Below are 23,612 nucleotides of genomic sequence, written 5' to 3' on the forward strand. Positions count from 1 at the left end.
GTGTACCTACTGAGGGAACATCAAATTCCATCTCTGAGCTCTTTAACCTACAGCTATATAACTGCCTTGACCTAAAATGAGGAGTAAACTGTAATTATTTACATTACTTTCTACACATGTCCAGTCTGATGGTAAATTAGATACTACTGTTACAATACTGATGGCTTCTCTCCATAATAACTATAATCATAGAGGAGTCATGTACAAAGGGATTTGTGAAACAAAAAGGCAAATGGTACCTTAAAAAAAAAGAAAATACAGTATTTACAGTCCATGATGGCCCCTGAAAAAACTACAGTTACCAAGCATTGCAATAGCATATTACAGATGTTGCCCTGCCAGACATTTTTTCTATTCACAACAGCTATAGATTGTGGATTTCCTTTGAATCAGTATAGTACATTCTAGAGGACCCTCGTGTGGATTAACAGCTGGTCAATTAAGGAGGAGTGCCAGCTTTATAGGGACTAATAGCTCTTGTTAAATGGGTCAGTATCAATACGTGTTAAATGTGTTGGTGACCTTGACCATGGGCTGCCATACTGAAGACACAAGACGCTTCTGCTGTATAGAGACAGTTCTCTGAGTTATTTTGTTATTTTCTCAGTTCAGTACCATTACCAGTATGATGTAGCATGGCCACTAGTTTGAGTTGAATAGTTGAGATAAAATAGTTGAATAGGTCGACTGGTCCTAACAGTGATACAGCGAAGATGTTTTCAGGTAGTGTATTTACAGTTTGTGTGTAGCTGTAGTCACCTGTAAAAATTAACAGTTTCAAATAAGTGAACGCTCTACTTATTACAAGAAACAAGTCATTTCCAAGAATGCAGCGTTTTTACTGAAGCATGTGACACTCTGCCTCTGGATAGGACTGATAGATATGTGGGAAGAATGAGGATTGAATAATATCACCTACAATACCAGGATCATCATATACAGAAAGTAGAACAGAAGCATTGGGTATTTCTGGTCTACTGAATATTTTTGTGATGTTGCTAAAGGCTCGCTTAAAGTGATTAGAGCAAACAAAATAATTACATAAATCGTATCTGTTTCCTGGTTTGCATTGTCATTAGCTACATATGTATTTTATTTTTTATTTTATTATTTTTTTAATAAAATCAAAAGATATCTGATCCTACACTATGTTAAAGAAAGTTCTCAGTTTCCATGCCTTACTCTCTGGAAATCTGTTACACTTGCACTTCCTAAGTCATTCCACCTCAGCAGTGTCCTCTGGGACTAAGTATGTTACTGGCTGAAAATAGGTCATCCAACAGAAGCAGCTGGTTGGTTAGTGACAAGAAAGGTGTCACTGAAGGGATGGGGACAATTTCACCCTCCAGGCATGACATGTACCAGATCTGTAGTACCAGATATCATGTTTTAAAATAAAAAATATCTGTTCCCTATGACATTCAAGACTTATAAAACAAACAGAAGTGCACAGCAGGTCAGATTTATGGAATTGTTTTGTCCGTTTCATTCACTTTAAGGTGGCATGCCAGAGAAGCAACACACCAACATGTTACCTTATGTAACCTGACCTTTGGAGAAAAAGCACTGGTGAGGAACAACCATGCACCAAAGGTCATGAACTTCGTTTAATAGGCTTCCGCAGCTTTTAGGAGCTACAAGGAATTCTGCCGCCAGCTAAACTGTGGCTCCTCCTCCTATCAGCCCTGAAACAGAATTTCTCTGAAGGGAGAGGTCACAGATGTGCCTCTCTGGGAATGGAGATGAATGCAAAGATATTTTCAGTACACTACTCTCCAATCAGAACATGTCCCAATTCTTGGGTTGCATATATGTTAATTGTCATTTTGCAGTCCAATTATTATTTTATATTTGTTAACAAGACACATATATATGACAAATGGTTAAAAACTTACCTCCAGGACGAGCCACAGCTGATCCCCAATTTTGGCATCTTTTTTGTAGAACATTCCATAGAACTTGACCACATTGGAATGGTCAGAAAGTGCTCTGAGGATGTTGTACTCGGCTTCAATTTCCTCATCAATATCCTAGCAATCAAAACACAAATTAAGCAATCGTGTTTACTTTGCAGCTGTGCCTCTATATATAAAGAGGAAGCAGAGTGCTATATAAAGATGTACTGTATATATTAATTTGCATTATAAACCTCAGAAATAACCCAAGCTAGTCTAACAGCTTCTTAGTTATAAAATATATTTAAAAAAAATGCAAAGTAAAAAAAATATATATTATAAATTTAGTTAATCTATTTATTATACTATGATATTCTAAATGATAATGCATTACTGTTTAAAGTATTTACAGCTAACAGAATAATTTCATAAATCTTTTTGATGTCCATTAGCTTCATAGGTCTCAAATATGCAGTTTATAAAAAGCAGATGTTACAGGAAACATGTATTTTCACTTCAAAGAAAGTTCCCAGTTTGCTTGTCTTGCCTTCCAAGAAGTCTGCTTTAATTACTCAGTCATTTTGCTTGCTTTAATTGCATATTTGTGTGGAGTGCTCCCTGACACACGCCTGACCACTAGGCCTGACCTCCCCACATAGTGGTATTAGCACTACAGCAAGTACACTGCATTAAAAGAAATACAATTTGAACTGATCTGCACAGACATTGGTGGGGTTTAAAGAGCCCTTCGGGTCACACAATCATTGGGCTATGAAGGATTTCCTCTTTTTAATTTCATGACTGCAGGCCATTAGAAGGGTCATGCCATCAATATGTTTTTACTTCACTGAGATTTTACAAGCTCTGTAATACATTAAACGCAGCAGCCTCCTTAAATACTCTCTTATGATTAGGAACGGCTTCATATTTAGGAAGTTGTTATTAAAGCGCTTGTGCTGGCCTGTATATTTCTTTATGTTGCATGTCCTCTAAAGAAAGAAGAAATCTAAAAATGTTCACATTTACTTCAGATACTTGAGGCTTGAGAGAAAAAAAGGTGTCTTTATATCTGCAGTTTCAATAGAAATAGTTTGTCTGGAACAGAAGTACATGTGACTGACTGTATGTCCCAAGCGATGTTACAGCGACAGCAGATTTCAATTGAAATTAGAGTGCCATGACAATGCTGTTTTATTCATGCTGCTCTGTGCTGTACAGGGACGGAAAGGGATGGACTTGAAAATAGTTATCTTGCTCTTGTCTCAGTCCTAGAAAAGAGGACCATCAATGAATTCCCAGAACCTTCACACAGTGCTATCATTTTGAAGTTGTCTATAGAAGTTTAATGTTTGAAATTCATGGTAAAAGCCAAGAGTGTGATTAAGCACAATAAATGCATGGTACAAGCATGGGGAGGTGCTTGGTACACCTGAACATTTACAGTGCAAATGTATCAACTTTTATAAGGGTAGATGTTTAAAAACTGAGTAATAAACAACTTACATGGATCGGGTCCAGAACCTTGACAGCTGCCTTGCTTCCATTAATCTTGTTCACCACTTTGAAGACTTTGCCGTACGTCCCTTTCCCAATGGTCTCGATAATCTCCCAGGTATCAGAAGGATCTGGAAAGCTGTCAAAGACGATGGATTTCCCTGATACCGGAAACATCTTAAAGAATGATCTCCTATAAATGTAAAACCAAGAAATTAACATCTAAGATTGATGGAGCTTCCAAATTCTCGACAGATACCATTTATTTGTCTAGGTTGTCTAATTCTCTGCAATTCTGTTTTAGCAGCTTTCATTAATTCTGTTTTTCTTTTTACGTAAACTATGTAACTATATATTCATCATCAAAGTACAGCTGGATGGATAGCACAATATTGATTTCGTTTTTAAGGACTTTGGTCCATATGCATAAAAGATGGCGGTAATTTCCGGCCATTAAAAAAAAATTGACTGGGCAGTATTTAACACACGATTTATAAAACTACTGTGTGGTTATTTTACCGGCCAGTAATGGGTTTAGATGTGATTTACCATCACAGATTGTTCTAACCAGTTGTCAGAGGTGTACAAATGAGCCGAATCTTACAAAAAGGTACCATGGTATTACCAAGGAAAATGTACCATGGTACTTTCATTGTAAATTGGACAGTACCATGGTTCATAATCCCATGGGACTAGCATGGTACAAAGTCCAATAGAAATACAATGGGACTACCATGGTGCATGGTAGGTGGCCCAGAGGTATGGGGACCCTGGAGGAAGGTGGTGATGGTTAAAGCTACAGACATTTTCAGTGTGCAAAAGAACCACACTCACATAATTTGATAACGTTATTATAGCAGAGTCTTGGATTCATCTACAGTGATCAGTATCAGTATAAAAGGAGGGACTAGTGCAGAACAGACTCTTTAATGGAGTTGCATTGGTCTCTTTCCTCGGCTAGCGTATACATAATCAATTTACTACAATTACTAACCAGACACTATAATCAATTTACTACAATTGCTAACCAGACACTAACTAAAAAAGTCATGTTTCGTTTATATTTTTTAATTGATTATTTATTAAGTCAAATAAAACAAAGATAACAGAAACACAGAGTGACACAGGATATTAAAGTATTCAGTAAGATTCGTAGGTGAACATAGGGAGAGGTTGCCAGGAACGGAAACGCAATTCATTGAACACAACAATTTGGAGGAAGGTAGATGCGGCTGAAGTGATAAACCAGCTGGACACTTCTTGTTAAGTCTTTTTTCATAATTTTACCACGTTTTATAGTATTTCCCCAGAGTGTGTGTGTGTTTCAACTCACTTTGCAGCTGAGCATGCTAACATTCTTCAAAGAAACGCTGTGAAAAAAATACAATCTTGCATTCAAACAGTAGCCTATAATAGGAGGCTGTGGCCAAAAATATAGAATTTCCAAATGACTTTACAAAACCTATAATTATTTTCACGTTAGCAAAGGTTAATTACTATATAAAAACATGGTACACAGTGCTGCCTTTCAACTTGGCACATTTGTAAAAATACAGTAAGCTTTTTTAATGTTAGAAATTACTAAACTCCTAAAATCAAGAAAAAAGATGTCCAAATTAATTAAGTAGGGTGATGAATAAAATATTCAAAACCGATCACAGCCAGTGTGTACCAGTATGATTGATAACACTATGTAACACAATTTTTGTTCCTGGGTAGTAAGTGTCATTTCCTAATTGCTTATGCCTCAAAAGTATAGAAAATGGCTATTATTCCCCACAAACTTTGCTTTTGTGACCAGGACAGTGATATTTTGAAATTTACCTATTTCTAATGAGAAAACAGGTGAATTTGTGTCTTTTCGTTCACATAAAGTCAGAAAAAAAACAACATATGAATCCAAATTAACATGTATTTATACTAAAGTAATACAAAAATGACTACAAAAGATTTAGAAGTGAGTAGTTTTTCGAGATTTACGATTATACTGTAAATCACTTTCACGAATCAGCCCCCAAATGTAGTCTCCCATCATGTTCTCGTTATACTGTCCTTGGTAGCGGCGTTCAAAGTCCAGTATATCCTGGTGGAAGCACTCGCCTTGCTCCTCCGAGTACGCTCCCATGTTCTCCTTGAATTTATCAAGATGAGCATCAAGGATATGGACTTTGAGGGACATCCTACAGCCCATTGTGCCGTAGTTCTTCACCAGAGTCTCAACCAGCTCCACATAGTTTTCGGCCTTGTGATTGCCCAGGAAGCCCCGAATCACTGCGACAAAGCTGTTCCAAGCCGCTTTCTCCTTACTAGTGAGCTTCTTAGGGAATTCATTGCACTCCAGGATCTTCTTTATTTGTGGTCCGACGAAGACACCGGCTTTGACCTTTGCCTCAGACAGTTTAGGGAAGAAGTCTTGAAGGTACTTGAAGGCTGCCGACTCCTTATCTAGAGCTCTGACAAATTGTTTCATAAGGCCCAATTTGATGTGCAGTGGTGGCATCAGCACCTTCCGGGGGTCCACCAGTGGCTCCCACTTGACGTTGTTTCTCCCCACAGAGAACGGTCCGCTGTGGCCAGTCCCGCCTGTGGTAGTGCGCCTTGGTGTCCCTGCTCTCCCAAAGGCAAAGATAGCAGGGAAACTTGGTAAAACCGCCTTGGAGACCCATCAGGAATGTCACCATTTTGAAGTCTCCTATGACCTTGATGCCATCTCAGAAAAATGCAGATATGTATCCACTTAGGCAGCTGGAACTAAACTGAACTGGTGGGCTTAAGGCCCCTGTATTTATACTACTATTTATATTACTGGAAAGTTCTAGAAAGTCCTAGAAGTTACTCCAACTTTACTCAGCACTGAATCTATCTGGAATGTTCTGGAAAATAGGTAAATTTCAAAATATTACTGTCCTGGTCACAAAAGCAAAGTTTGTGTGGAATAATAGCCATTTTCTATACTTTTGAGGCATAAGCAATTAGGAAATAACACTTACTACCCAGGAACCAAAAAAAAATAAAAAATGTGTTACACGGTGTAATATATTAAAACATATTAAATTTCAGTAATTCACAGTAACTTCATATTTGGGTGCATAAGTTACACTACAGTTCAAATGGGGATGTGTGATTTTTCTCTAAGATATAAAGAATGAAACAAACAATTCTATAAAACAAAATGATGAAAATGTGGATTAGAATATGGAGAGTAACCAAACGATAGTCTTAAGTCTTAAATCTTAATTGTTACAGCTGCCTTCCCCAGTTTCAGATCAAAACCAACAAAAATATATTTTCTCAGGCCCGCTAATGAGACGTCTCCCATAATTTTCATATTTATTTGTTTTAGCTTGAATGTTACCCTCCTCTCCCAGATTCTGCTCCTGTCACTCCATTCGATCTTCTGCAGAAACTGTGACTTAACATTTAATATATATGCTATTTATAAGTAGCATGTGGTGTTATTTTGTGGTACGAATTAAAACGTGGTACGCCATGTAGTGCGTTTGCCTTGGGCAGGCACGCATTTTTTAGCTTAGAAAACAAGGAAGCACCCATCTGAACGGGGTATCTACTGAGTTTGGCCCTTACAGTTATTTTTAATATCATTTTTTTCACAATTCAGCAAATTTATATGACTTTAACCAATGAGCAACAAATTGGGTTATCTAAAATTATAAACATATACAATTCTGTGGGTGATCTAGAGTTTGTCTTGTTCGTAATGATTTGTGCAGTCGGCAATCACAGCACTTCCAAATCAGTGTACCCTTGATCAGAGCCTTGTATGGCTGGAGATCTCATTTTAAAAGGTGTCAATATTACGTTTTAAATTATTATCATAAGAGATGTGTTAATAAATGCCTTGCATGCCATTTTTCCTGACTGTTCTACCCATCGCCTCTGCATGTCTGCATGTATCAACAAAGGTGTTTATTTTTATTGCTTATTTATTTTACGTATTATAATGAAAAATAACTGCATTTTACAAATTCAGTGTGCTCTGAGTGTATTGAACCGAACGTTGTTTAAGCAAGTCAAATCCAGGGGGAAAAACTAACTAAAGATCTACGGAAAATATTACTACTGTTGTATTTATTTTTAATTTTAAATAATGGTAATTATCTATTCATGGCATGCTGTTTTTATTCCGATGAGGAGACTCCCTAAGAGTATTTCTTGCAAACGCACGTAGAAGCGTGGTTCCCAGCAATTCTCCAAGTGGAGTCTTAAGAACATAAGAACATAAGAAAGTTTACAAACGAGAGGAAGCCATTCAGCCCATCTTGCTCGTTTGGTTGTTAGTAGCTTATTGATCCCAGAATCTCATTAAGCAGCTTCTTGAAGGATCCCAGGGTGTCAGCTTCAACAACATTACTGGGGAGTTGTTTCCAGACCCTCACAACCCCTGGTCCTTGTTTCTTTTTTCAGGTTGAAAAAGTCCCCTGGGTCGACATTGTTAATACCTTTTAGGATTCTGAATACTTGAATCAGATCACTGCGTAGTCTTCTTTGTTCAAGACTGAATAGATTCAATTATTTGAGCCTGTCTGGATATGACATGCCTTTTAAACCCGGGATAATTCTGGTTGCTCTTCTTTGCACTCTTTCTAGAGCAGCAACATCCTTTTTGTAACGAGGTGACCAGAACTGAACACAATATTCTAGGTGAGGTCTTACTAATGCATTGTAAAGTTTTAACATTACTTCCCTTGATTTAAATTCAACACTTTTCACAATATAACCAAGCATCTTGTTAGCCTTTTTTATAGCTCCCCTACATTGTATAGATGTAGACATTTCTGAGTCAACATAAACTCCTAGGTCTTTTTCATAGATTCCTTCTTCAATTTCAGTATCTCACATATGATATTTATAATGCACATTTGTATTGCCTGCGTGCAGTACCTTACACTTTTCTCTATTAAATGTCATTTGCCATGTGTCTGCCCAGTTCTGAATGCTGTATAGATCATTTTGAATGATCTTTGCTGCTGCAACAGTGTTTGCCACTCCTCCTATTTTTGTGTCATCTGCAAATTTAACAAGTTTGCTTACTATACCGGAATCTAAATCATTAATGTAGATTAGGAATAGCAGAGGACCTGTGGTACACCACTGGTTACCTCGCTCCATTTTGAAGTTTCTCCTCTAATCAGTACTTTCTGTTTTCTACATGTTAACCACTCCCTAATCCATGTGCATGCATTTCCTTGAATCCCTACTGTGTTCAGTTTGAGAATTAGTCTTTTATGCAGGACTTTGTCAAAAGCTTTCTGGAAATCTAAATAAACAATGTCATATGCTTTGCAATGATCCATTGTCGATGTTGCATCCTCAAAAAAAATCAAGCAGGTTATTTAGACACGATCTCCCTTTCCTAAAACCGTGCTGACTGTCTCCTAGGATACTGTTATCATATAGGTAATTTTCCATTTTGTTTCTTATTATAGTTTCCATATGTTTATGCAAACTATTATTTGACTTTATGAAGCAAAATGAGTTCATTCTATAGGGTGATGCAAAACTTTTGTCCACAGTTGTAAATAGTGAACACACGTACGTGTTGTGGGGGCATAATAAAATATAATTTACTTTAAAATAACTTGAGCTGCCTCAATTGGTAGATGGAATGCTGTGAAAAAAAAAAATCATTTTTTTTTTTTTCTCTCCAGCATCAAATTCCTAACCAACACTGAGTTTGTAACTTTCATTAATACGGGGCCAGCCTTGTTTCTAGCAGTTTGACTCTTCAGTTCATGTTAGTTCTCCACAAAGGTGAATCATTGTGCTGCTGTTAAATCGATACCTGCTACAAATCACATCATCAGAGTAATCCAGAGGGAAGCCGCAGCTCAAATCTGCGGGGTCTTCTCACTCTTCTGGGAGGATCATTTTCCAATATATCACCTTCCTCTTGATGTACAGCCCACACAAGCATGCTGAAGCCTGCTATTTTCTTCACTTAGAGCAATGAAGGCTACAAACATGATTTATGTTTTCCAACCAGTAAGTAGCCTATCATGTTCAGACGAGTTAACAATGCAATTTAATGTATGCGTTACAAATAACAAAATACTTAAATGACATAATTATTGGATAATTAAACATAGACTTTTTATTATTATTATTATTATTATTATTATTATTATTATTATTATTATTATTATTATTGGCTTAAACACATGTTCCTAAATACAGAAATCATGCTAGGAAATGATACAGTTAAGACACATCTCATTCTCCGTCTGGTCTGAGGCAGGTGTTAATGATGTTGCTGGTCAATTAACGACATAATACAGATTTATGAATCGGAAGAATAATATGATAATGAAAAAAATGGTCTCTAAGGGCACTTTATTCTATTCTGAGCATTCTGTTTTTGACAGTAAATGGCGTTTATGCATCACCCGATGAAATACTGTCATGTTAAACACTATTGACAATAGGAGACGGTAAGTTTTATACATATGGACCGTTGTCTTTAACTCTTACTTCTTACAAGCATCTTTCTGTTACTCTGTGTGGTCTTAAATAATTCCTGTGTGACGTATGTAAATATCCTATGTATTTTATTTAAAAATACAGCCCTAAATATATTGCCTCACAAAATCAATCTTGGCAATAATCAAAGCCAAATAACTATTAATCATGATGTATTGTCATGGTATTTTTCACCACTACTCTACACTGTTGAGTATTTTACAGTATTGGGTGGGGTGGAGGGAGTAAAATTACTGTCAGCTCTTTTTAAGATTTTAAAAACTTCAATCAAGTAAGTATAAGAACTGGGAGATGACATGGTACACATAAAAGCTCTGGCTATATTTACAAGTACTGTAGGCACACACTTTTTCTAGATTTTTGATGTCATCATACTAAACCTTTCTAGATTTCTTTAGAGCCTGGAGGGGGTAAGCCAGTGCCATTGGTTCGATTTACATCATCCAATGGATCAAAATGGAATACAAATACAGAAGTAAATAAATAAACCCAACCAGGGAAAGGGCATAGAGCTACATCAGTGCTTCCCCAGACTGTCAAAAGTACTACAGGAATTTCACGAAAGACTCATCTCAAATAACAATAATCTCAAAACAGGTTAATCTGTTTATACTGTCATTTTTTATATAAATATACATTACAAATACAATATATAGTGTAGATATACCCCCCCACCCCCTCCCCCTCCCCCAGACTGTCGCTGATAAACCACTGAAATATCACCAGCAAGCAGAGCTCTCCATGCAACTCAATCAATAAAGCCTCAGCTTACAGTCCTTTAAACCAGAGCCTCAAATTCTGCTCTTGAAAAGTATTTTAATACAAATGTACTGTTATTATAATTACACTAGTTATAACCTCAATTTGAAAATTATAATGATTGGGAGTTAGTAATATCTTTTACTAGTCATATTTTGTTTTAAGTTGAAATTCACATTACAGTGAAGCTATTGATACTGGTGGCATGAAACACATTTCAATAGAATATAGTTAAAAAAATAAACTTCAATGGAATTAATAGCGATAGCCTTCTGGCACAATCTTTGCAGTGCCCAGCACATTAACAGATGTCTTTTGTGCTACAAGGGAATCTTAATGGAAATATTTAACAAATAATTACATTAAACCATCCTCTGAGATAGAAAAAAAGCAAGAGTGACAAGTAGAACGATCCATTTACACCGTGAACTCAGGGGGCCATGATTAGGTAAGTAAAGTTAGAGCGTTTCTGTAATATCATTCTAAAATCTTAAAAAGTTGTTGTACACACTCTTTTTAATGCAATGTGCATTTAATTAATAGTATTGTTTTATGAGGAGTTACATCTTAAATATTAGCATAGCCCTTCCTTGATTACCATACAATGAAACCCAGTCTCTGGCTAGTCCTATCCTACATACCAGCACTTGTTTGTCACGTCATAATCAAAAAAAGACTTTCAGGAATATTAGGGCTACAGCCATAGCGTGCTACCTCTATTATTGTTGTAAACATAACCTTTGAGAGTGTTTGATGTTTTGGTTGATTCATCAAGAATTGCATTTCCAAGAACAACAATCAAAACACAGTATATGTATCTTGCACAGTTATATATATATATAAGTGAGTTCCATTACACGAGAGTAGATGTTAAAACTTCATGCTGATTTGAACTCGGCTCTCGCCAAGATAAGCACCAACTAAAACGTAGCTTTACAGTAAACTAATGTGATCCATCTGCATCTCCATCCATTTGCGCTTCCTTCCATATGATGATGTAGATATCCTTCTGTCTGGTGTTGATGGCTGAAGTGTAATGCTGGCTCCAGGGATCAGCTCATTGCCTCCCTAGCGCATCAGCACACACAACGGCTGCGATGCTGGCTCCGGGGATCAACTACAGTGCGGTCTCCCCAGCGCATCAGCATGACAACCGTCTGGATTGAGCTAAGTAGGGTACATCTCTGGGGTCTTCAAGTGGGCACCTTCCATCCCCGGTGTTTCGTTGACTAGCCCACGACACCTCAAGAGGGCTTGACGGTGATTCTGGAGTCCCAGCATCACCCCCCTCCGTCCACCACTCAACTCAGCCCAGCTTACTTACCCGTACATCAGCGTTTCTTTCTATTGTGCTTGAGATCCCCAGCCAGAATCTTTCCGTCTCAACCACAGCCAGTTGCTGCTTCTCTCTGCTGCTTCAGATAAATTCTTCACTGTGCGACGCAACTCTTGGCCACTGAATCCGACGTCTCTTAGAAACCGGGTTGTAGAGTGTGCCACAAATCCTCAACAACCCACCTCCACTGGGTAAACCCGGACTCTCCATCCTCGCTGTTCCGCTTCAGCGGCTAGTTGAGCATTCTTTCTTCCTCTCATATGCCTCATCTACAGCATCCTCCCATGGCACTGTTAACTCTACCACGTGAACAAGGCATGCTGATCCAGACCACAAGACAATATCTGGTCGAAGGTTAGTGGTGGCAATCTCAGGTGGAAAAATAAGCCGTTGACCAACATCTGCCAGCATTTTTCAGTCTCTAGCAGCTTCCAGTTGTCCTGGGCGAGGATTGGTTTTAACACCTTTTCTTGGTGGTTGCTCTCCTGGGCGGAGGAATGTTGTCTTTTGTGTGTAATGTTTTGATGGAACTGGAGGCAACTTATTGGTCATGTTACGCTTGTCTTCCAATGCTAAGGCCAAACATCGCAGCACCTGGTCATGGCATCAAGTAAACCGTCCTTGGCTAAGAGCCACCTTACATCCTGTCAAAATGTGCCTTAATGTTGCAGGTGATGAACACAAAGGACATGAGGGATCTTCTCCTACCCAGAGGTTTAGGTTCTGTGGTGATGGGAGAACATCATATGTTCACCTGATGAGGAAACTGATCCTGCTCTGTTCCATTGACCATAGGTCTTGCCAGCCAATCTTGCGTTGTTCCACACTCTCCCATCTCATCCATTCTCCCTGCTTGGCGTGGGAAATAGTCTTTATGCACCTCATCCTCTCCTGCTTTTGCACCTTGTTGACTACCACCTTCCTCAGTTGAGCTGGGGCTGCCTTGTGCCATGTAGGAGGAGCTGAACTTAGACCGACCCCCTCTTCCATGCTGAACTTGCCCCATGATATCACCAATTTGAAGGGCAGCCTTGCATCCTCTACAGCTTTCTTTGCCGCCCACTTTCTTCCAGTTTTCAACACAGGTGCTGCCTCCCTTACGCATTTGTACATCTCCTGAAATGAATTATTCAACTATGTGGGACAATAAAAAATATTGCGATCCATCACAAGCACCCCCCCACCCACACCGCAAAACAAATCCTGGTGATCATTCACCTGTCCCGCATCCAATCCCTCACCCTATCCCAGAAACAAATCCCTGGCTGGAGATCATTCACCAGCTGGGATAAAATCTTTGCTATGCCAGTGTTATTAACCATCATAAAATAAACCCATCCACCCCCCAAATAAAATCCTGGCTACGCCACTGATAGAGAGAGAGAGAGAGAGAGAGAGAGAGAGAGAGAGAGAGAGAGAGAGAGAGAGAGAGCTTCTGTATATATATTATCTCAAGCAAATATTTAGAAAATAAATATGTTTAAATTCAAACAAGTGCTGATATGTAGAACAGGACTAGCTAGAGACTGAACTATGATTGCAAATTATTATATAAAGAGATGGCAAGCTCAAGACACATGCAATCAATGTACAGCAGAACTTAACACCACGCTTAAAAACTGACTGGTCAACCCAACACCCCACTTTTAGCCGAAAATATGCAATCACTCAGCCATGCGTACAATACTACCAGTGGTGTGTTGCTCATAAAAAAGGCAAAATGACTTTACCAGCATATGTATGCAGACTGACAGACTTCAAAGCAAGTACAGGCAATTTTACTAGGAACATTTTCATTTTAAAGCTTTTTTTTAAGCCAAATGAGGGTGAATGGTTGAGCAAGCTGCATGAATGCATTTTGTTTTAAATAAAATATTTTGGACTTACAACAACCTCCATGCCCAAGGTGTAACTCAGAGGTTCTACCACACTTTGATTAAAATCCAACCATTTTCAGAAAGCATGTGTCCAGACACAACATAACTACATAACTTTTCTCTTTTCTCTTTTTTAATCATTCAGTTGCTATTACCCTTTAGAGCAGCTCAATGGGCTGCTCTGTGGTCAATACTAAAGTTCACAGACAGAAGATTTTCAAACCAACACTTTTAATCCCAGTACTGGTAATGCTTTCATAAAACCAAATCCATTGACAGATACTAATATCAAGCAGATTAAAAGACAAACCGGTAGGCTGTTTTCTTAGGAAACATACTAGGCCTAGGAAAATGATTCTAGTTTTTGTTATACAAACTTTGTTTTTGCATGCCCAAAACTGTCTGTAGATCAATATACTAATATTAAAATGTTCCTGGTCCGTCTGTTTGTACAGACAGCATAACTTTCAATAGAACCCTAGAATTCAGGCATGAATAAAACAATCTGATCTCTTTTGATCATTGTTAGATACTTCAGACCAAAAAATCCATGAACTACTGACTAGGTACACAGGTACCACAAAAAATGCATACAGCTCCTGGACGTAGTTTTAATTGCTCTGGATTCACCCATCAGTCACTTGTTACACTAGGCAGCAAAAACCCTTCACATCATCCTCTCCATAAAGGTTTTATGGACCAGTTAATTGCATTTCTAACCCCTATCAAAATAATGAAAACAGAAAAAAAAACTAGCCTACTTAGATTTTTTTTTTTAAAGCAAAAAGGTAAAATGGGTATGTGAATAAGTACATATTTTTTTAAACAAATAGAATTGGAAATAATATTTTCAGAGCTTTTACCCATGCTTTTATTACTCTAAAACAGGGGTGCCCAATCCTGGTCCTGGAGGGCCGGTGTCCTCCTGGCTTTTGTTGCAACTGTGCCCTAAATTACTTAATTGGACCAATCAAGCACTTATTAGAAGCTCAATTGGTCCAATTAAACAATTTAGTGTACAGTTGGCACAAAAACCAGGAGGGACACCGGCCCTCCAGGACCAGGATTGGGCACCCCTGCTCTAAAACATTTTTTTGTAAAAAGAAAAATAAACTACAAATGTTACAGAACAAGCAAAAACAGAAGAATGTGCACTTAGGTTTTCTTTAAATTTACCTCAAGAATTGTGTCACATTCTTTTATGACCCTTAGGGTACTACAGTATAGAGGAAATGTATTGTTTACGACTGTAAGTCGCACTGGATAAGGGTGTCTGCTAAGAAATAAATAATAATAATAATAATAGCTTAGGGTTACTCTATTGTAACACATAAAAGGCATTTTAAATTTGAAATCAGAGTCCTGTGCAACAGTAGGCATACTTTATTGAGCATTATCAGACTATCTTTTCATACACAACACAACAGCATCATTCCTGTGAAATGGCTTCCACGCTTTAAGCAGATCAAAATGGTAAAGAACAAAAGCATCATTTTTAAAACCATTGTAAGTACCTGTAATTATTTCCAGCTGAATCAACACAGATTTTCCAATTGTGTCAACGAGTTGCAACTGGAAATTGATGAAAAGGAATCCCTTGAAGCTCAGCAATGTCGGTGGTGTCATCAATACAGCTCCACATTGCTTAACACTCGAGCAGACGTTCGTTTTCTGGTGTGTACTGCTTACATACAAGCTACCTATTCACTTGTTTTTTTTTGTACCTCTTGCTGCTGATTTGCATACCACATTGGAAACTATCACCGAGCAAAACCACAGGCAATTGGGAGACTTGCAGGTTATAAACACAAGACCCAATGTTATATTTTGCATTCTTATCATTTTACTATTTTGTGTTTAATTGTTCTGTACTGTGCAATGAATCATGAGCAGGTAGTTATAACTAAGTAACTAATCATTTCAACATTAGATTTTAATGTGAAAAAAGAATATCTATATAGTTTTTCATCGTCCAGCTTCCAGTAATTGAATTTCGACTGAATCTAAAGTTTACAAACATGTCAATAACCATGTTAACATGACATCTATGTTCCCCTGCAGTGGCACAGATATATTGTAAGTACTCGTGGGAAAAATCTAAATTCCCCTAACAAGAAATTCTTCTTATACCAGGTAGATTCTAGTAGAAAATATATGTATTCATAGTTATTGGTCCCATAACATAAATTGCCAAATCTGTTGGGGTATAATATAAGCTCAGCAGATACTGAATATCTCACCAAACAGATGTGAACCGCCAGCTGAGCTCTGAGGATGTTGTTTTCAGCTGCACATACAATACTTAAAAAGCAAATAAACGTACAGAGAATCCAACATTTAGAATGATTAATGATTCCAAAGCACTCTGTTTGACGTAAACAGATGTAGTCCTTTATTACTTAAGCAGCCTGGTACCAATTTAGACTGAGTAATTGTGGTGCACAATGCTCCTAAATAAATTAAGTATAAAGAGAAATATGTCCAAAAGAAGGCAGAAACGTACACTACTAGACGTATGTTAACCTCAGGATTACCTTTGACTGTCTGCTGTGAAATTCCTAGTACGGGTGCTCTATTAAACAGTCTTGCTGTAAACTAGAACCTGGCTAAATACAATACACTTTTTTTTTTACCAGCATCCAGATTTCAATAATAGATATCCTGGCTTTTTAAGGCTTGTTTGTCCAAACCTAAAAAAGGCAATTCAACAGATGAATGTTTTATTTTCTGTAACCAACTAAAGCCAAATAAGTTAAACTTTTGCAGACATTTTAGGTCAACGGGGGAAAAAAACAAAAACTCACATAACCCAGTAATCCCCCAAAATGATTCAGAAAAAGTAAAAATGCTACTCTCCTGATGGAAATCATTAACATTGCTGGAGTCGCAAGCAAAAGATCCAGTATCACACTAATACAGACTCATACATTAGTCATTATGTATGCAACTGACTTTGCTTGAACCAAAAAAACATGGAACCATCTCAGATAAAACTGGTCTGCCAGTTATAAGTAAATACATTCACTTACATTGTCTTTCCAAGCTGTTACAGGGAGCTTGTAGAGAATAATCCATATTGTTAGATAGTTCATTGACACTATACAGTTATAGCAGTCACTGTAAACATAGAGTGAGGAGCATTAGGCTAATCTCTAAAGAAATCCCAAGCATGGTCTCTATTCTAAGCAGTCAACAATATGTAAAGATTATGGTATTAGAGAGTGTTGCACCATGAACCTTGAACCATTCATACTTTACAAACCAAAGCTAGTTAGTGCGGCTAAAAATACTGGTTGATTTGCAATACCTCGACGTGGTAATTGTTGACATCTTTACTTCTGGAACTTAAATAAAATTAATTAAACAGACTATACTAAGTGAACACATAGATGCATGTAGGCTTTCCCTTACTGATTTAAAAAAAAATTCTTACCTTATGGATGAGCTTTCTTAGTATTCAAATAAATATTATACAGTATCTATCAAGAGGCTTAGTTTTCACTGTGTGTACTGTATGATTGAAAATATGTGCGCTACTGTGAAATTCAGAGACCCATTAGCTGTAGCCTACTGATACCCTGTGATTACGATTATGGTTATGACTATGAGTTAGGTGTGTGCCAGTGATTGCTGTAGACTACAGTATATCATTTTTAGTACTACTGAAAAAGTATTTTATGGAACAAATGCCTACAATGTCACTTTACTGATTTACATACCTTTTGACAGCTAAAAAACAACATACTATTGATACATTGCAATCATTAGTACACAGTTTGCTACTGTGCATTATTATTATTATTATTATTATTATTATTATTATTATTATTATTATTATTATTATTATTATTATTATTGGTGTTGGTATTATAAATAATGGATGTACTACATAATATGCTTTTTTAACTTTGACAGAAATGTTGGCTGTTCATGAACAAAAGATTATGAACTAAAAACAGTAATGCGCAGAATCTTAGTTTAAAATGACTTCCACTAGAACGCAGGAGAATGCCTGGATCACCAAGCTGGCTTGAGTTGACCTTAAAAGGTAAGTTTTCCTTGCAGTTGCATATTTGTGTGTTTAACTTGTGTGCAAGCATGTGTTATTATTTTGGATGGACAGCACCCACTGTGCACCCCCACTATTTCATTCTGTAAATATTCTCTTATGTTTATAGCTAACTTCATCTAACTTACAATACAAGTGACCTGTCAAGAATAAGACAAAACGAGAACTGATTTCACAACATTAGAAGCCACTCTATCCTCGTGTCAAACAAAGCACCGGGGGGTGTCAGTTACTGTTTACAGCTAGATAAACCCAGTTACCAAATTACATGAGTAAACAATGCTATACAAGTTCATAATGTTTCAATCTAGGCTACATGAAGCTCATGAAAATACCAAAGGGGATATCGGACCATTTAAGTTTAAGTTTTGCCACAGGCAGATTATAGCTTACACACAAAATATATTGAATATGCTGAGCAGTACACAATTAGACATTCCTCCGTCCCAGTGGTTCAACCCTTTTGCTTATGCAAGTAATTCATGTTCAAGCTACTCTCCTGCAATAAATGTTATGAGTTTAACGATTGTAAGGTCTGCTCTAAGTTCCAGTCGTTGTGGACACTTTGCATTAGTTTAATGTACCTGGATACTTCAGGCAGCCACATGCAAATAAGAAATGCTAAATCAAAGCAAACACGGTAACACATAAGGGTACACTTACAAAACAAAGCTGCGTTTAGAAGGACACATCTATGTAACCAGGTTTTACAGAATGAGCACGATATGTAATAAATAAATAAATAACTATAATAATCTGCAAGGTATCTAAAATCTGTAACATACATGCGAAATGTTACTATTAGTGGTTTAGATAACCAGTTAATTGAGACACATATACAATCTAGTACCATCACATAACAATTTTAAGTGTTAGGCATTCATTGTCCCCTTAGGTAACAGCTTTTGCCAACCCTGCCCGCACCCCCACCACCACCACCACCCTCTCACCCCTGCCAGGTGCAGCCCACATAAAATATACTATGCCTCACATGCACAGACTTACACTGGAAATACTACCAAGATAAATGGTACTACATTAAATACAGTCATTAAAAGAAATAAAATAAATGTATGTTAAAGTGTCTTACTGTTTAGGGCAGGGTAATCCGCATAATTCAGTATCAGTCTTTCACATCTCTGTATCACATAAGTCTAGAAGCACTAGAGACAAGCTAAGAGTGTGGGCTGGACTTGTTAAATTATGTATTGTTGAAGACTAAAAGTAACATAATATCACAGAATTTGTTAAAATATTTAACTGTCAATTAGTTTAATGGTCATACAGGTACTGTGTCGGGCAGCTGTCAAGTGCCAGACCAAACCGGAGGCACAAAACTATAATACAGTTTGAGATAATAAAAGAGCACAGTGGTGTTATTCAAGCATGGCAACTACACGTAGAGACATCATTTCTCCAGCTTGTGTAACAATGTATTTATTGAACGTACTGCAACACGGGGCCATGCAAAACCCTTTTGTAATTTCTTCGCCTTGTTGGGTGATGATGTTGTTCAAAGCCCAGCTGCTGTGTTTGAATAAGTGTATTAAAAAAGGATGACAAGGTTTCTTGGCTACCATCATTATGGATAAAAGGGAACTCAAGTTATGGGGTCTAAAGGTTGAAAAACTTGGCTTTGACGGTCTGCCTCTGTCAATCGTTGCTGATTGCGTACACTTGTTTAAAAAGAATACCATCTTGTCTTGGCACTGCCTGGGAGACCAACATTTTCTCAGCCCAATACAAGGGTGGTAGTGATTTTATTAACTATAATAAAAAGTATGAACATTGATTTTAAAGCATTCTTTTTAAACTCTTTGGTAAGGCAGACACCTAAATCTTTAATTTGCAAACAAGTAACCTAATGTGACTGGAGAACTCAAACTCTCAGATAACACTCCCCTTAATTACGGGAGTCCATTTGCTCTAAGTTAACTGAAGACCTACTGATGCAGACTTATCAGACAGCACTGGGACACGTTGTTATGCATTACACGCCTCACAGCACGCTACACGTCTCAACAGTTTTGATTTTCCTTTTTTACACTTAAAAGTGACTTCAATGCACTTGTCTTACTGATGTCTGAATGTACTTCACTAAAAGGATCATGGATTTTTTGTTATATATAAAATAAACTCTAAGGGTGGCATTTCAGATAAATATGTTTACTTTACAGTTACTGCATGAGTCATTTCACATTTCAAGACAAGTATTAGAGTTTCCCAAAGACAGAGTTTATCTTTCAGCAGAAACATTACATTCCGCATCACTCACCTGTCACACAGTCTTAGTGAAGCATTATTACACTGGATGAATATAATACCATGCATATATAATGCACCAAACTAGAAGACATTATTAAAGTTATTAATATGAAGTTATTAAATAAATAGATGCATTTTGGGGACCAATTTCTGTTCATTACACATCTAATTGATTGGATTCTTAAAGTAGTACATACAGCTACAATAAGTACATGGTGTTAACAAAATAATACCAGTACATATATGTATCATGCTAATTTCTTATATCTCATATTTTGCTATATGAAACATGGTCACATTGTGGCAAAGGTGCATTTTCCAGATTCATGGTAAATGATATTGTCTGGTGGAGTCCATGGTTGAAAAATAAAGATTTCAATGCGGTCCTTTTCACATTTCACAATGATTGCAACATCATGAAAAGGCAGCTAGTGAGTACAAAACAATATGAGAATGAGATCTGTAGCTCTACATAGATGTACTTTATTTGTGAAATGAACCATTTATCATTTTGTAGTTTGAGCAACTGGACACAATATTTAAGTCATGTAGGTACATTAGTTGTGTAGCTCATCTTACGTACAGTACAACAGAACTCAGCGATAAAATGGAGCACAATTATTACTTTATGTGAAGTCGACTACTCCCTCAGGACCCACAAAAAATGGCTTGCATTCTATAAGAGTTCTATAATACATATCTTTTGCTTTAATATGTACAGCTCTGGCCAAAAGTTTTGGATCACCCTATAGAATTAACTAATTTTGCTTCATAAAGTCATAAGAACATAAGAAGAACATAAGAAAGTTTACAAACGAGAGGAGGCCATTCGGCCCATCTTGCTCGTTTGGTTGTTAGTAGCTTATTGATCCCAGAATCTCATCAAGCAGCTTCTTGAATGATCCCAGGGTGTCAGCTTCAACAACATTACTGTGGAGTTGGTTCCAGACCCTCACAATTCTCTGTGTAAAAAAGTGCCTCCTATTTTCTGTTCTGAATGCCCCTTTATCTAATTTCCATTTGTGATCCCTGGTCCTTGTTTCTTTTTTCAGGTCGAAAAAGTCCCCTGGGTCGACACTGTCAATACCTTTTAGAATTTTGAATGTTTGAATCAGATCACTATGTAGTCTTCTTTGTTCAAGACTGAATAGATTCAATTCTTTTAGCCTGTCTGCATACGACATGCCTTTTAAACCCGGGATAATTCTGGTCGCTCTTCTTTGCACTCTTTCTAGAGCAGCAATATCCTTTTTGTAACGAGGTGACCAGAACTGAACACAATATTCTAGGTGAGGTCTTACTAATGCATTGTGAAGTTTTAACATTACTTCCCTTGATATAAATCCAACACTTTTCACAATATATCCGAGCATCTTGTTGGCCTTTTTTTTAGAGCTTCCCCACATTGTCTAGATGAAGACATTTCTGAGTCAACATAAACTCCTAGGTCTTTTTCATAGATTCTTTCTTCAATTTCAGTATCTCCCATATGATATTTATAATGCACATTTTTATTGCCTGCGTTATAAATATAATATGGGAGTGTGAACAGGCTGGCTGTAGGGGTGACGTCAGGCCAGAAAGAAAACACACAGACAGGCAGTACTGGTGAGTGAAACTGAGACGCTGCGGCGCTCAGTGTTTTATTACACACAGAAAATAAAAGGTTTGAACAAAACAGAACATGGCACTTGAGGCCAAAATAAACAGACAAACAAAACGAACAAATGCTAACAAACAGGGATGAACACTAAACACAAAACAAGTGCGGTGCTGGTGCTTCCAGCACTCCTAGCAGTTGTTATTTATTATTAGTATTACTATTATTATTGATTTTACCTCCTCTCTCTCTCCCGTTCTTTCGCCCTGAACACACAACCTCGAGTGAGTGAAACGCGCATCTATATATACTGTTGTGCTGATATTCAATTACTAATTAATTATTCACTTGAATCCCAGCACGTGAACTAATTTGTGCAATCCCGTGCTCACAGATTATTACATACTTTAAATGCATGTGAAGTGATTTGTGCCACCCTTGTGTCTAAATACAATTATACATTTTAAACACTCGTGCTTATTACCCACATTATATCCCGTGTACCAACTACAATACACCAACATTAACACACCACACACACACAACACAACACACAACACACAAATAAACACAGCGGCGGGGCACATTGCCACAGGGAGATACTGAAATTGAAGAAGGAATCAATGAAAAAGACCTAGGAGTTTATGTTGACGCAGAAATGTCTTCATCTAGACAATGTGGGGAAGCTATAAAAAAGGCTAACAAGATGCTCGGATATATTGTGAAAAGTGTTGAATTTAAATCAAGGGAAGTAATGTTAAAACTTTACAATGCATTAGTTTGTAAATACAATGGAATGAAGTTGAATAAAACCTGTTGAATAATGTTACATTTACATATTTAATTGCATACCGCTTTGTAGTTTTCCATATATTTAACAAAAAACTTACAAAAATTGAAAAACGTGACTTCAAAATCTAACATGAAATACTGTACTACTATTATGGCTTCCAGTAGACCTTTGTAATATCATTTTGAAGTTTCTTTGATGATATGGTGTTAAATAAAATATCTAAATTATGTTCATTTACAGTCACCTTCAAAATTATTGGCACCCTTGATAAAGATGAGCAGAAAAGACTGTATAAAATAAATAATACCAGTACTGAGCTATATTGTAATTTTCCAACATGTGGAATATATTTGACTTTATTAATGATTCAATGGAATCAACCAAAATTACACATTTCTCAAATTATAAATTTATTTCCAAAAAAAAATGAAGTGTCACTATTATTGGCACCCTTGTTTTCAGTACTTTGTGCACCCTCCCCTTGCAAGGATAACGGCACTGAGTCTTTTTCTATAATGAGAACACATTGGGAGGGATCTTAGACCATTCCTCCATACAGAATCTTTCCCGATGCTTGATATGCTTCGGTCTGCACTTATGGACTGCCCTCTTCAATTGAAACCACAGGTTTTCAATGGGGTTCAAGTCCGAAGACTTAGATGGCCATTGCAAAATATTGATTTTGTGGTCAATTAACCATTTCTTTGTGGATTTTGATGTGTGCTTGGGGTCATTGTCTTGCTGAAAGATACACTTGTACAGATACAGCCATGTTTCAGCCTCCTGGCAGAGGCAACCAGGTTTTTGGCTAAAATGTCCTGGTACTGGGTAGAGTTCATGATGCCGTTGACCTTAACAAGAGCCCCAGGACCAGTGGAAGCCAAACAGCCCCATAACATCAAAGATCCACCACCATATTTTACATTAGGTATCAGGTTCTTTTCTGCACATGCATCCTTCTGTCGACGCCAAACCTACCGCTGGTGTGCGTGGCCAAAGAGCTCTATTTTCATCTCATCTGACCAT

General features: G+C 37.3%; 1 protein-coding gene across 4 annotated transcripts in view; it reads right to left on the reverse strand.

Moving 5' to 3' along the window:
- The window catches only part of LOC117435730 (myosin-IIIa-like), a 99,625-nt gene extending 82,611 nt beyond the window's left edge, over positions 1-17,014 (reverse strand). For 2 of the 4 annotated variants that reach the window (XM_059019783.1, XM_059019786.1), the window contains exons 1-3: positions 16,889-17,014; positions 3,399-3,582; positions 1,896-2,030 (exon numbers count right to left, since the gene is read on the reverse strand). In XM_059019783.1, the coding sequence (XP_058875766.1) occupies positions 1,896-2,030; positions 3,399-3,582; positions 16,889-16,890 (321 nt within the window). In that variant the 5' untranslated portion in view covers positions 16,891-17,014. The remainder of the gene's footprint in view (positions 1-1,895; positions 2,031-3,398; positions 3,583-16,888) is intronic. The other 2 variants (XM_034059114.3, XM_059019785.1) reach the window with 1 other exon arrangement.
- Positions 17,015-23,612: the final 6,598 nt, after the last annotated feature.

Source organism: Acipenser ruthenus, chromosome 3 (assembly GCF_902713425.1).
Source record: "Acipenser ruthenus chromosome 3, fAciRut3.2 maternal haplotype, whole genome shotgun sequence".
Taxonomy (NCBI): Eukaryota; Metazoa; Chordata; class Actinopteri; order Acipenseriformes; family Acipenseridae; genus Acipenser; species Acipenser ruthenus.